A 16,136-nucleotide genomic window follows, 5' to 3' on the forward strand; every position below is an offset into this window, starting at 1 on the left:
GAAAATTCACGATTAGAGAGAATAGCATCAGTATTATGTTTTTATCTATTTTAAAACAGAGGAAAATTCTGCAATGTGCATGCTCTGGGAAAGTTTGACCAATCAGCTTTTTTAATAGTACACATTGTTTGGTATCTTCAGGTCTAGCAGCTACCTAATCATAGATTCAAACTTATTTTATGTATCCAATGGTCCAACAATATAATACCATGATTGCTGTTTGCCATTGACTGAGTTCTCCTCTTCCAGTTCATGTCTTCTCCTAACCTTCTGTCCCATTTACTTAAATTCCTTCCCTTCCTCTTTCCTTTTCACTCCTCCTTCTTCCTTTTCCCTGGTGTTACCAACTGCTCTGGAGCCATATGCTTAGAGCCCAAGTGCTGTATTGTCGCGTTACGGAGGACAGGCAGGCCACCGGAACATCTTGTAAACATGACGACACAGGCAGACACGGCACAGAACAAACAGAGTGATCTCCGTAAAGCATATTGTCATGTTGCGGAGGACAGCAGATCACTGGAACATCTTGCAAACAGGACACATGCAGATAACAGACCAGGAAACCAACTGAATACTTTATTACACATGTTAAGCAGGTTAGACAATAGTGGTAGCACTACCAGTAAACCAAGTGCACCAGCAAGGCAGAAGGCCAAACCCAGAGGGCAGAAATCCAGTGAGCCCCTTTCTTCACAAAGCCCCTGTGTTGGGGATGAACTTGGCCGAGGACTCACTGGTCGCACACTTGGCCATTGCCTGCAAAGAACCACAATGGTGCAAGCACTAACGGAATGGACATTAATCAGAAGACAAACGAGAACCAGCAGACAAGCAGATGCCTGGACCCCATGCGGAACAAAAGCATGGCGGTCACAGGCAGAGCTGCACACAGACTAGGTGTCCTCCCTCTGTAGAACCCAGAAGCCCTCTCACAAAGGCAGGACATACACAGGAGAGGAACAGAAGCAGTATGGCACTGCAGGCGAGGCATGGAACAGACTGGATCAGAAGCAGTTAGGCACTGCCAGGCTATACATGGAACTGATATAGGTGATGTAGAGAGGACAAGGAAGCCCTTTTACACCCGAGGAGAAAAAGTGTGAAACACGTACCAGGCGCCAAATCTCTCAGTCATTAGTCATGATAAAGATACAGAATAGTTCTCATAGAGAAAGACCTTCACCTAGGTCTATTAAGAGAGCTCGGAGTTTTAGAAAAAACACCTCAGCTTTATAGTGGTGATGTTGAGAATCATACAATGCTAAAATTAGGATTAAAATTTAAAATTTAAAATTAAATCCACTCACTTCACAGGGGGGCAGTCACCAGGATAAGCTCAAGACACCTGGGACTATTTCCCCCCCAGCCAGGATCGTATATAGAGATGTAAATAATTGAACGCCGCCTACACACGTGGCTTTTGGTCAATCATTTTATTAACTTAGAACTCAACGTGTTTCGAGGGTCTGAAGCCCTCTTCTTCAGGAGAGATAGATAAATAAATAGATTAATAAATAAATAAATTTGTTTAAGAAAAAAAAAAAAAAAATGTATATATATATAAACTAAAAATAGAATAAGGTATAGAATGACAAATATCATGAAGATTCTTTCTAGAGTACATATATAAATAAAATTACGCATAAGTATGTGTGACCTTATGCACATAACTAAAAAAGTGTTTTTCCTAAAATTCTTCATTAGATACCTAAAACGAATCATAAAAATACGCGTATAAATATATATATACACATACACACACATATATATACATATATATACATACACACACATGATACACAATATACAATATACTTCAAGTCTATCTTGAGTATATAAACACACATTTGCAATAGGATAAATAAAGGAAAGAAAAAATGGGACCTTTTCAGAGAAATAAATCACAACAAATATATAGTAATGAGTACATATATACTGTCCGACCAAAATGCAAATACATAGGATCCAAATGAAGGAGGCACAAAAATAAAACTATGTAAAATTTCATAATAATAAGTCCAAAAAAAGAAAAAGGGGATCAGGTTGTTTCATACCTTCAGGAGTGATTTGGCAGGCTCTGAGACCAGTCAGGAGTCGATGGGAGACACTTCACTACCAGTGAAGTATTTATGGTTTGCACGTGTGTTACCTTCATGGTCTCTAGGATCTCCCACTTCCTGTCTGCATGAATCCAATCCGATCCTCCCCTGGAGTTATTTAATACACATCTAATCCACAAAGTTATAATAATCCCTAGTTCTATTGTTTTGAATCCAAAAAAAAATATATAAAAAAAAATATATATTTTAAAGGGAGGATTGGATATTACTATTTGCGATGGGTCGAACGCATCGCGAATAGTAATATCCAATCCTCCCTTTAAAATATATATTTTTATTTTATTTATTTTTTTGGATTCAAAACAATAGAACTAGGGATTATTATAACTTTGTGGCTTAGATGTGTATTAAATAACTCCAGGGGAGGATCGGATTGGATTCATGCAGACAGGAAGTGGGAGATCCTAGAGACCATGAAGGTAACACACGTGCAAACCATAAATACTTCACTGGTAGTGAAGTGTCTCCCATCGACTCCTGACTGGTCTCAGAGCCTGCCAAATCACTCCTGAAGGTATGAAACAACCTGATCCCCTTTTTCTTTTTTTGGACTTATTATTATGAAATTTTACATAGTTTTATTTTTGGGCCTCCTTCATTTGGATCCTATGTATTTGCATTTTGGTCGGACAGTATATATGTACTCATTACTATATATTTGTTGTGATTTATTTCTCTGAAAAGGTCCCATTTTTTCTTTCCTTTATTTATCCTATTGCAAATGTGTGTTTATATACTCAAGATAGACTTGAAGTATATTGTATATTGTGTATCATGTGTGTGTGTATGTATATATATGTATATATATATATATATGTGTGTGTGTATGTGTATATATATTTATACGCGTATTTTTATGATTCGTTTTAGGTATCTAATGAAGAATTTTAGGAAAAACACTTTTTTAGTTATGTGCATAAGGTCACACATACTTATGCGTAATTTTATTTATATATGTACTCTAGAAAGAATCTTCATGATATTTGTCATTCTATACCTTATTCTATTTTTAGTTTATATATATATACATTTTTTATTTTTTTTTCTTAAACAAATTTATTTATTTATTAATCTATTTATTTATCTATCTCTCCTGAAGAAGAGGGCTTCAGACCCTCGAAACACGTTGAGTTCTAAGTTAATAAAATGATTGACCAGAAGCCACGTGTGTAGGCGACGTTCAATTATTTACATCTCTATATACGATCCTGGCTGGGGGGGAAATAGTCCCAGGTGTCTGGAGCTTATCCTGGTGACTGCCCCCCTGTGAAGTGAGTGGATTTAATTTTAAATTTTAAATTTTAATCCTAATTTTAGCATTGTATGATTCTCAACATCACCACTATAAAGCTGAGGTGTTTTTTCTAAAACTCCGAGCTCTCTTAATAGACCTAGGTGAAGGTCTTTCTCTATGAGAACTATTCTGTATCTTTATCATGACTAATGACTGAGAGATTTGGCGCCTGGTACGTGTTTCACACTTTTTCTCCTCGGGTGTAAAAGGGCTTCCTTGTCCTCTCTACATCACCTATATCTCTCTACACGCGGGCAAGGGCAATCCTTGACCCTTTGAAGCACTTGAGCTGCCTATCTTGTTCTATAGTTGTGGACGAGCATAACTCCTATACACACATATATATATATATATATATATATATATATTATATTATATATATATGGTTCTCTATAGAACTGATTTTTTCGCCCCCTGGCGCCTCTGAAAACCTCTACTCTAGGTACTTATTTTGTAACTCCTGGTCCGTTTTTAAGACCAGGGAATTCAAATTGCACCATAATCCTCTTTTTGTATTTTTTCCATTCTATACATGGAACTGACAGAATACAACATTAACAACAATGTTTTACCAGGTGACATCACACAGAAGGACAGATGGCAAAAAACACCCTGGGTCAGCAGCAAGGGGCTACACCCAGCAATGCACAAGACAGACTGACCTCAAGCCCCACTGCTCACAGGTAGAAATAGCTGCAATAAGGAGGGCACCTGATAAGCCACACCCAGTAACAGACCAGGGAATGTTAACCCCATCAGAACCAGGAGTAACCTGAGGCACAGAACATACATTCACAAGTGACAGTTCTCACCAGACACAGAATTCTGCAGCCAGCATGCCCAAACAACAACCAGCATACACAGGATAAACTGTAGCCGGTACGAGATTATAGGTAGCCAGCCTACACAACAACGAGTAACAGAACCGCACTGTGATACAAACACAAATGCATGCATAATCAGACCATGTTAAAACACAAGGCCGCAGCCAGCACGCATCACAGAACCAGCAGACATGGGAACACCCACAGCCAGTTCACAAAGTGCATACAGCCAGCCTGCACAGCATCGGTGACAGGAGCCACAGAAATATGGACATGGGAAAACACAGGCAACTGTTGACACACAGCACTGCAGCCAAAAATAAACCCCAAGCAACCAGCATACACCAGAGAGAGCCTGCAGCCAGTACACAAAAGGGCATGCAGCCAGCCTGCACGGCAACAACTGTCACAGTGAACCACACCGTGACACGTATCTGACCCGACAGATATAATCTTAAAACCTTAGTCCAGTGACATCATGTCTGCCTTAAATGATGTCATCCTTCCTCCATCTATCAATTAAAGGTTTTCTTTCACCTGAAAAATGGGTATTAAGCTGGCTGACATTAGCGATGTGCTAATGTCAGCTGAACATAACTATATTAGTGCCATCTCACTGACTAAAGCCTTTAATGAGAAAAACAAACTTTTATAATATGCTAATTAGCCTCTAGGAGCAGGGGGGGGCATTGAACCTACTCCTAGAGCAGTGATGGCGAACCTTTTAGAGACCGAGTGCCCAAACCGCAACCCCAAAACCCCCTTATTTATCACAAAGTGCCAACGTGGCAAGTTAACTTGAATTCTACAGTCCAATATAGTATATCTTTCATGTACTTTATCATGTAGTAGCCATAATAGCCTGTCTACATTCAGTGCGCTGCCTGTGCTGTTCATGGTGCGTCCTGCGCTGATGAATGGCAGGAAAGGTCTATGGCATATTGGTATGGTCAGACTTTTTCCAGGGTGTGGGTGCCCACAAAGAGGGCTCCGAGTGCCGCCTCTGGCACCCGTGCCATAGGTTCGCCATCACTGTCCTAGAGGCTGTTTGCCCACCTCTTTTCACGCCCTTCTTTTCTTGATTGACAGGGCCAGGCAGACCATCTCTCCTCCCACCGGCCATGTCTGCAGTGTAAATCTCACGCCGTTCAGTAATCGGTGCAGGCGCAGTGAGGGAAAGACGCTCGGTGGCTGCTGGCTTCATTACTAAAGTCTGCGCTGAGAACTGAACGGCGTGAGATTTACACTGCAGACATGGCCGGTGGGAGGAGAGCAGCGCTGCCTGGCCCTGTCAATCAAGAGCAGAAGGGCGTGAAAAGAGGTGGGCAAACAGAGCCTCTAGGAGCAGGTTCAAGACCCCCTGCTCCTACAGACTAAGTAGCATATTATAAAAGTTTGTTTTTCTCAATAACGGTGGCAGGCAGTGAGATGGCACTAATATAGTTATGTTCAGCTGACATTAGCACATCGCTAATGTCAGCCAGCTTAATACCCATTTTTCAGGTGACAGAAACCCTTTAAATTACATCAATTCCTGTCTCAATGACCGTGGAGTCTTGTCTCATAACTGTTATGATTACAAATAATTTATATAGATACCAGGGTAAAGAGATTCCAACCATGAAGACAGATGCAGTGATGAAAAATGGCCCCCGGTCTTGGGCTTTGGGCCCTTTTACAGCATATAGTGTGGGCAATGATTGGGGATGAGGAAAGTTACAGCGATCATTGCTGCTTGCAAAATAATCTAACGAGTGAGCAATGATCGCTGATATGGGAATAAACAATCTCTACTCCGATCTTTCATCCCTATGCAGTTTCACTGTTTGTCAGCAGCATATCCCTGTTTACACATTGAGATTTGTAGCCAACAATAAAGAATTTTTGGTGCCACACGAAAGAGGCAATCTCCCGACAAATAGTGAGTTTGTCCGGTGTTTGGCAGCATATTTAGGCTACTAGTATTTTGGCTTTCCGTTTGTTCAGGGCTCTCACAAGCGGTCCAAAACGGATCAGTTTTGCCCTAATGCATACTGAATGGAAAAGGATCCGCTCAGAATGCATCAGTTTGCCTCCGACCAGTCACCATTCCGCTCTGGAGGTGGACACCAAAACTCTGCCTGCTGCGTTTTGCTGTCCGCTTGACGAAACTGAGCCAAACGGATCCGTCCTGGCACACAATGTAAGTCAATGGGGACAAATCCGTTTTCTCTGATACAATCTGGCACGTCCTAGTTATGTTACAGATAATACAAACAGATCAGTTTATGACAAATGCATATGGTTGTATTGTTGCAACTGATCCTTTTTTGCAGATCCATGACGGATCTGCCCAAAACGCAAGTGTGAAAGTAGAATATGAGCATTTTTTATGAACGATCATACCATGGCCGATAGAACTACTGTAGTTGGCACGATCCTTGATCCTATGTTTGTAGCATGCATGCTGACCTAGGAGATGGAAGAGATAATTGTAATGTTTGACTGTTTTTGTGCAGCTTGTGATAACAGGAGATAAGGACAAAGACAATGCTGTTCAGCAACCTGGAGCCTCTATGAAGCTAAAACTACAAGCAGACCATAAAGCTACCGTTGGACTGGTGGCTGTGGATAAAGGTGTCTCTGAGATCAACAATAAACTAAAGATCTCCCAGCGCAAGGTGAAAAAATAATCAAGCAAAACGTATTACCAAAGTTATTACATATGCAAAGCACAGTGGTCACTGAAAGTCTGTTCTCTTTCTGTTAAGATCTGGGACTTGGTGGAAAAATATGACATTGGTTGCACACCAGGAAGCGGAGCCAACGCACCAGGAGTGTTTCATGATGCTGGCCTTGCCCTGCAGACAAGCTTTCAGATGACAACTTCTCAGAGATCAGGTCATTATTTTTCATATAAATTTTCTTTCAGATTTCAAATGTCCGGGTAAACTGGGGCCATAGCTGATCACTGGAGTAAGGGGACACTGGTGCTATGTTGAGATGCATGCCCCTTTGGCTTTGCCCCTTAATTCAGAAAAAGTACCATATGATGTAAATGTAGTATCATTTATGGGTTGTTAATGACACAACAACCCATGTGTCACGTCACAAGAGATTCATTCCATCACCTGAAAGGCCACTGATAAGGTTACTTTCACACTTGTGTTGTTATTTTCCGGTATTGAGATCCGTCTGAGGATCCCAATCCTGGCAAAAAATGTTTCCATTTAGTTCTCGTGCGTTCTGAATGGGAAGAGATCCGTTCAGGATGCATCAGGATGTCTTCCGTTTCTGGCAGCATTTCGTTTTGTGACCAGAAACCAAAAAAGCTGCAATCTGCAGTTTGAAGTCCGGTCATAAAAACGGAAATAACCGGATACCTCACCGATTAACTTTCAATGTATTTAGTGATGGATCCGTTTATTTCCGTTTTGATTTCATACAACCGCAGAAACGGATGCATCCTGATGTGCAAAATCAAAACAGATCCATTTAATTCCAGTATTGATCTCCATACCGGAATTAACAACGCAAGTGTGGAAGTAGCCTAAATTGTGATGTGGAGAGGATACATAACTCAGAATTGTAGTGGCACAGGAAGGTGGAGAAGTTGCTCCCGCTTATGCATAGAGCCTAACTAAACTTCAGGTTATGGCCAACTACTACCCAAATAAGTCCAAAATGGAACATCAAAATCCGACCAGGTCTTTTTCACAAAAGCAGTTGACTAAATTATGGTCAGCAATCATAAAAAGATTAAAATATTACTCAACCGAACGTTCTGTTTAATTTGTTTTGTACATTTAGAGTATTAGCAACATAATTAGTGCCAGTTACAAGAGGTAAAACATGAAGCAATAACTGAGGAACTTTAGAAAATGAAACATTTTCAAAAGAGCATGTCTTTGAGAAGACCACCCCTTAATCTAGACAAGATATCCTGTGATAGCTTTTCAGCACCATTATAAACAGTTTTTTCTTGTGAAGTTCCAAAAGCACTTTATTCGATATCCAATATTAAAAACATCCAGGTACAGGTTGCATTACTCTATGCGTTTCGGGCAGAAAACAATTTTAACCCTTACTCATTGGGTCATGAGTAAGGGCTAAAATTGTTTTCTGCCTGAAACGCGTAGTAGATGCAACCTGTACCTGGATGTTTTTAATATTGGATATCAAATATAGTTATTTTGGAACTTCACAAGAAAAGGCTGGACAACTTCTCTTTACTTATTCATATATTGCTCCCAGTCCGGGTGAGGGAGCGGTCCGTGTTCTGTGGTTGGAGTTTCCAGGCAGGTGAGAGCTGCCCTAATTTCACTTTACCTTTTAATGGATTATAAACTATGTATACTGACAATTGTCTTTGAGAGGATCACCCCATGAAAACTTCGTTTTGCAATTCAAGTTTGGGTGGTTGTCTCAAAGAGGTTTGACTGTCCTTACAATATGTAAGCCAAGCAGAAGGCTGGCAAGGATGAGTCACAAATAAAGTCATTAACACAGTCAAGATGCAGTAGAAAACTGTCTTCTTTACTGAAATATGGCAGTATAATGGTAAGGCGTATAATGGGGTTTCACACAGTCTTCTCAATGAGAGGAACAAGTCTTTAACTATGGTAAATGTTCTTTTTGGTGACAACTCATAGGTGGCAATCGTGGCTCCCCGACATATGCATCTTCCCAGATACAGGGCTATATTCTGGATAACTTGATACCTAACTCTTCAGCCACTGTCACAACCATGCAGGTAGCCCACTTTCCACCTGCATGCAGCCTCTGTTCTACTGTGGTACTTCCCTCTAGTATGACTTACACAGGGGCACTGGCACATGCCTTCTGTTGCCAGGAAGGTTCAGTCCCTTTTAGAGATGTGAGCAAAGCAATGTCTTAATGCTTGGGCATTCTCACACTCTACTGGGCCCAACCACTGTGTAATTCGCAATCAATTATATTACATAGGGGCCCAAATTACTGGTCACCATCTTAGAGTGGGCATGAGACCATCTAGAGACCATCTAGAACTTATTTCTGGAAAGCCACCAGAACAAGAAAGGATGTGAACAATCACACCACAAAAAAATACAATAGTTGCATACATCTCGAGTTAAACCTGTGTCAAACAAGAAAAACGTTTCAGGCAGAGTTCAGCAGGAATTCACAATAAAAGTCAGACTTTGGTAGAAATACTGTATATAAGCAAGTAACAACATTCCTAACATATCTGGAAGCGGTCACTTCAAGACCTTACATCATTACATGTAGAATCTTGACAAAGTACTGACTAACATACTTTCTGTAATAAAAAAATATTAAGGCACATTAGATGGACTTCTTGGTCATAAATGGGGGGAGCTGGAAAACTTTACATTAGTTATAATGAGAATTATTTGATGTTGATTTCTTCCATAGAACTATTATGTCAACCAAATCTGAAGCGTAGGAGACGTTCCTCAGGCCTGGTGATTCAAGAACGGAACAAAAGAGGTAAAACTGGGATATCAAAAGGCCACTTCTCCATCTCCCGTGCTCCCATGCATGCTTCAAAGCCTACAATGATCTGCTGCATATTTCCAGCATCACAATTTATAGAGACTTAGAAGAAATGTTGTGTGGACAGTATGCTCAAAAACCCAATGGCCCACAGTAAGAGATGAGCAAATCGATCCTAAAGAATTAGGGTTAGGATTTTCTTAAATATTCTACTGCAAAATGAATCACAAGTTTTTGCAGTTTGCTTTGGATGAATCACAAAAAAAAGTCACCGGTGCCATCTTACTGTGAAAATTGGCGGGGAAAACAGGAGGGAGGATAAAGGACCATATTACACTGAGGGAAGTGGCTTTCCTTGATTGGCACAGAGGCTGACAGACAGCCTGTCAGCCAATCAGGGGGCAGGGTTCTGGCATGTCATTTTGCCCAGAACACCATACATACTATTCTGTGTGCAGATAGTTATCTGAAAGCCTGTGTTGTGGCTGTGTCTGCCAAAAAGCAATTACAGACACAAGCTAGCAATATAGAGGACTGAGGAAGTATAATGTCATAATTAGGTTGATTAAGGTTTTATAAGGGAAAGCACAGAGAGGCAAGAACTAGGGATGAGCAAACCCGAACTGTATAGTTCGGGTTCGTACAGAATTTTGGGGTGTCCGTGACACGGACCCGAACCCGAACATTTTCGTAAAAGTCCGGGTTCGGGTTCGGTGTTCGTCGCTTTCTTGGCGCTTTTTGAAAGGCTGCAAGGCAGCCAATCAACAAGCGTCATACTACTTGCCCCAAGAGGCCATCACAGCCATGCCTACTATTGGCATGGCTGTTATTGGCCAGTGCAGCATGTGACCCAGCCTCTATTTAAGCTGGAGTCACGTAGTGCCGCACGTCACTCTGCTCTGATCAGTGTAGGGAGAGGATGCAGCTGCTGTTAGGGCGAGATTAGGCAGGGATTAACTCAGCAAAAACACTTAATTCAGTGATCGATCTACAGCTGTGGATCATTGAACTGCTGCTATTTAATTGCTCACTGTTTTTAGGCTGCCCAGAGCTTTTTTATGTCAATTTTTTCTGGGGTGATCGGCGGCCATTTTGTGTCTTGTGGTGCGCCAGCACAAGCTGCCACCAAGTCCATTTAACCATCAATAGTGTGGTTATTTTTTTTGCTATATCCTACATCAGGGGCTTGGCTGTGCTTGCTATTTTATTGAGGGGTGAAATACAATTGCCAAAATAGCAGTACCCTAAATCTGGTGTTTCAGCTGTGGCTAGCCAATTGTAATACTGTCTGCTGTCTGGCAAAGGATATATTTTTGTTCTGGGTTGAAATACAATTCCCAACTTAGCAATTCCCTAAATCAGTGGTTTCTGCTGTATCCGGCCTACTTTAAATCTATCCATAAAAGGGTATATTAGATTGAAGGTGCGGATAGTGTCATCCTCAATAATTTCACACGCTACCGTGCATTTCCAAGTTTAATTCTGTCCGCAAACGTATTCCTGTCATCCAGCACCTAAATAATAGGCCTAAAATTTATTTTCAGCTAAATCTGTGGTTATTGCTGTGGCTGGTCAAGTTGTTTAGTGTCCGTCAAAGCACAGTTTTGTTCTAGGTTGAAATACAATTCCCAACTTAGCAATTCCCTAAATTAGTGGTTTCTGCTGTATCAGGCCAACTTTAAATCTATCCATAAAAGGGTACATTAGATTGAAGGTGCGGATAGGTTCATTCTCAATAACTTCACATGCTACCGTGCATTTCCAAGTCTAATTCTGTCCGTAAACGTAAACCTGTCATCCAGCGCCTAAATACTAGGCCTACAATTTATATTCAGCTAAATCTGTCATTATTGCTGTGGCTGGTCAAGTTATTTGGTGTCCGTTAAAGCACAGTTTTTGTTCTGGGTTGAAATACAATTCCCAACTTAGCAATTCCCTAAATTAGTGGTTTCTGCTGTATCAGGCCAACTTTAAATCTATCCATAAAAGGGTATATTAGATTGAAGGTGCGGATAGTGTCATCCTCAATAACTTCACACGCTACCGTGCATTCCCAAGTCTAATTCTGTCTGTAAACGTATACCTGTCATCCAGGGCCTAAATACTAGGCCTACAATTTATATTCAGCTAAATCTGTCGTTACTGCTGTGCCTGTATTAGTGTAATACGGTACCTAAATAGATAGCCAGATAGTGTTAGGTGTCTGTAAAAAAAAGGCCTGAATTTGAATTCAATACATTGGGCCAAATAATTTATTTCTTATTGTGGTGAACAGTAACAATGAGGAAAACATCTAGTAAAGGACGCGGACATGGTCGTGGTGGTGTTAGTGGACCCTCTGGTGCTGGGAGAGGACGTGGCCGTTCTGCCACAACCACATGTCGTAGTGAACCAACTACCTCAGGTCCCAGTAGCCGCCAGAATTTACAGCGATATTTGGTGGGGCCCAATGCCGCTCTAAGGATGGTAAGGCCTGAGCAGGTACAGGAATTAGTCAATTGGGTAACCGACAGTGGATCCAGCACGTTCACATTATCTCCCACCCAGTCTTCTGCAGAAAGCGCACAGATGGCGCCTGAAAACCAAGCCCATCAGTCTGTCCCATCACCCCCATGCATATCAGGGAAACTGTCTGAGCCTCAAGTTATGCAGCAGTCTCTTATGCTGTTTGAATACTCTGCTGGTAGGGTTTCCCAAGGGCATCCACCTAGCCCTTCCCCAGCGGTGGAAGACATAGAATGCTCTGACGCACTACCACTTATGTTTCCTGATGATGAGGACATGGGAATACCACCTCAGCATGTCTCTGATGATGACGAAACACAGGTGCCACTTGCTGCGTCTTTCTGCAGTGTGCAGATTGAACAGGAGGTCAGGGAGGAAGACTAGGTGGAAGACGATGCAGGGGACGATGAGGTCCTAGACCCAACATGGAATTAAGGTCGTGCCACTGACTTTCACAGTTCAGAGGAAGAAGCAGTGGTGAGACCGAGCCAACAGCGTAGCAAAAGAGGGAGCAGTGGGCAAAAGCACCCGCCGCCAAGAGACTCCGCCCGCCTGCCATCTGGGACCGAGCACCCCAAAGACAGCTTCAAGGAGTTCCCTGGCATGGCACTTCTTCAAACAATGTGCTGACGACAAGACCCGAGTGGTTTGCACGCTGTTCCATCAGAGCCTTAGCACAACCTGCATGACCGTTCTGAACCTTAGCACAACCTGCATGAACAGGCACCTGCATGCAAAGCATGTACTGCAGTGGAGTAAACACTTTAAAAACAATGAAGTCACTCAGGCTCCCCCTGCTACCTCTTCTGCTGCTGCCGCCTCGGCCTCTTCTGCTGCTGCCGCCTTGGCCTCTTCCTCCGCCTCTGGAGGAACGTTGGCACCTGCCGCCCAGCAAACAGGGTATGTACCACCAACACCACCACCTCCGTCACCAAGAATCTCAACCATGTGACACGGCAGCGTTCAGCTCTCCATCTCACAAACATTTGAGAGAAAGCGTAAATTTCCACCTAGCCACCCTCGATCCCTGGCCCTGAATGCCAGCATTTCTAAACTACTGGCCTATGAAATGCTGTCATTTAGGCTGGTGGACACAGACAGCTTCAAACAGCTCATGTCGCTTGCTGTCCCACAGTATGTTGTTCCCAGCCGCCACTACTTCTCCAAGAGAGCCGTGCCTTCCCTGCACAACCAAGTATCCGATAAAGTCAAGTGTGCACTGCGCAACGCCATCTGTGGCAAGGTCCACCTAACCACAGATACGTGGACCAGTAAGCACGGCCAGGGACGCTATATCTCCCTAACTGCACACTAGGTAAATGTAGTGGCGGCTGGGCCCCAGGCGGAGAGCTGTTTGGCGCACCTCCTTCCGCCGCCAAGGATCGCAGGGCAACATTCTTTGCCTCCTGTTGCCTCCTCCTCCTACTCGGCTTCCTCCTCCTCTTCTTCCACCTGCTCATCCAGTCAGCCACACACCTTTACCACCAACTTCAGCACAGCCCGGGGTAAACGTCAGCAGGCCATTCTGAAACTCATATGTTTGGGGGACAGGCCCCACACCGCACAGAAGTTGTGGCGGGGTATAGAACAACAGACCGACGAGTGGTTGCTGCCGGTGAGCCTCAAGCCAGGCCTGGTGGTGTGCAATAATGGGCGAAATCTCGTTGTAGCTCTGGGACTAGCCGGTTTGACGCACATCCCTTTCCTGGCGCATGTGCTGAATTTGGTGGTGCAGAAGTTCATTCACAACTACCCCGACATGTCAGAGCTGCTGCATAAAGTGTGGGCCGTCTGTTCGTGCTTCCGGCGTTCACATCCTGCCGCTGCTCGCCTGTCTGCGCTACAGCGTAACTTCGGCCTTTCCGCTCACCGCCTCATATGCGACGTACCCACCAGGTGGAACTCCACCTTGCACATGCTGGACAGACTGTGCGAGCAGCAGCAGGCCATATTGGAGTTTCAGCTGCAGCATGCACGGGTCAGTCGCACTGCGGAACAGCACCACTTCACCACCAATGACTGGGCCTCCATGCGAGACCTGTGTGCCCTGTTGCGCTGTTTCTAGTACTCCACCAACATGGCCAGTGGCGATGACGCCGTTATCAGCGTTACAATACCACTTCTATGTCTCCTTGAGAAAACACTTAGGGCGATGATGGAAGAGGAGGTGGCCCAGGAGGAGGAGGAGGAAGAGGGGTCATTTTTAGCACTTTCAGGCCAGTCTTTTAGATGTGACTCAGAGGGAGTTTTTTTGCAACAGCAGAGGCCAGGTACAAATGTGGCCAGCCAGGGCCCACTACTGGAGGATGAGGAGGATGAGGAGGAGGTGGAGGAGGATGAGGATGAAGCATGTTCACAGCGTGGTGGCACCCAACGCAGCTCGGGCCCATCACTGGTGCTTGGCTGGGGGGAAACGCAGGACGATGACGATACGCCTCCCATAGAGGACAGCTTGTCCTTACCTCTGGGCAGCCTGGCACACATGAGCGACTATATGCTGCAGTGCCTGCGCAACGACAGCAGAGTTGCCCACATTTTAACGTGTGCGGACTACTGGGTTGCCACCCTGCTGGATCCACGGTACAAAGACAATGTGCCCGCCTTACTTCCTGCACTGGAGCGTGATAGGAAGATGTGCGAGGACAAGCGCACATTGGTAGATGCGCTACTGAGAGCATTCCCAAATGTCACAGTGGAACAAGTGGAAGCCCAAGGCGAAGGCAGAGGAGGAGCAAGAGGTCGCCAACGCAGCTGTGTCACGGCCAGCTCCTCTGAGAGCAGGGTTAGCATGGCAGAGATGTGGAAAAGTTTTGTCAACACGCCACAGCTTACTGCACCACCACCTGATACGGAACTTGTTAGCAGGAGGCAACATTTCACTAACATGGTGGAACAGTACGTGTGCACACCCCTCCACGTACTGACTGATGGTTTGGCCCCATTCAAATTCTGGGTCTCCAAATTGTCCACGTGGCCAGAGCTAGCCTTTTATGCCTTGGAGGTGCTGGCCTGCCCGGCCAGCGTTTTGTCTGAACGTGTATTCAGCACGGCAGGGGGCGTCATTACAGACAAACGCAGCCGCCTGTCTGCAACCAATATGGACAAGCTGACGTTCATAAAAATGAACCAGGCATGGATCCCACAGGACCTGTCCATCCCTTGTGCAGATTAGACATTAACTACCTCCCCTGACCATATATTATTGTACTCCAGGGCACTTCCTCATTCAATCCTATTTTTATTTTCATTTTACCATTATATTGCGGGGGCAACCCAAAGATGAATGAACCTCTCCTCTATCTGGGTGCTGGGGCCTAAAAATATCTGACAGTGGCCTGTTCCAGTGTTGAGTGACTTGAAGCATGATTCTCTGCTATGACATGAAGCCTGAATCTCTGCTATGGGACCTCTCTCCTCTCTCTGGGTGACGGGGCCAAAATATCTGACAATGGACTGTTCCAGTTTTGGGTGACGTGAAGCATGATTCTCTGCTATGACATGAAGCCTAAATCTCTGCTATGGGACCTCTCTCCTCTGTCTGTGTGCCGGGGCCTAAATATCTGACAATGGACTGTTCCAGTTTTTGGGTGACGTGAAGCATGATTCTCTGCTATGACATGAAGCCTGAATCTCTGCTATGGGACCTCTCTCCTCTGTCTGGGTGCCGGGGCCTAAATATCTGACAATGGGCTGTTCCAGTTTTGGCTGACGTGAAGCCTGACTCTCTGCTATGACATGAAGCATGATTCTTTGCTATGACATGAAGCCTGAATCTCTGCTATGGGACCTCTCTCCTCTGTCTGGGTGCCAGCGCCTAAATATCTGACAATGGACTGTTCCAGTTTTGGGTGACGTGAAGCCTGATTCTCTGCTATGACATGAAGCCTGAATCTCTGCTATGGGACCTCTCTCCTCTGT

General features: G+C 44.0%; 1 protein-coding gene across 1 annotated transcript in view; it reads left to right on the plus strand.

Annotated features, from left to right (window-relative positions):
- The window catches only part of LOC122927156 (A.superbus venom factor 1-like), a 503,636-nt gene that overhangs the window by 223,303 nt on the left and 264,197 nt on the right, over positions 1-16,136 (plus strand). The window contains exons 14-16 of the mRNA XM_044278753.1: positions 6,737-6,898; positions 6,989-7,118; positions 9,633-9,707. Coding sequence (XP_044134688.1) covers positions 6,737-6,898; positions 6,989-7,118; positions 9,633-9,707 — 367 coding nt within the window. The remainder of the gene's footprint in view (positions 1-6,736; positions 6,899-6,988; positions 7,119-9,632; positions 9,708-16,136) is intronic.

The sequence above is a fragment of the Bufo gargarizans genome, chromosome 2 (assembly GCF_014858855.1).
Source record: "Bufo gargarizans isolate SCDJY-AF-19 chromosome 2, ASM1485885v1, whole genome shotgun sequence".
Taxonomy (NCBI): domain Eukaryota; kingdom Metazoa; phylum Chordata; class Amphibia; order Anura; family Bufonidae; genus Bufo; species Bufo gargarizans.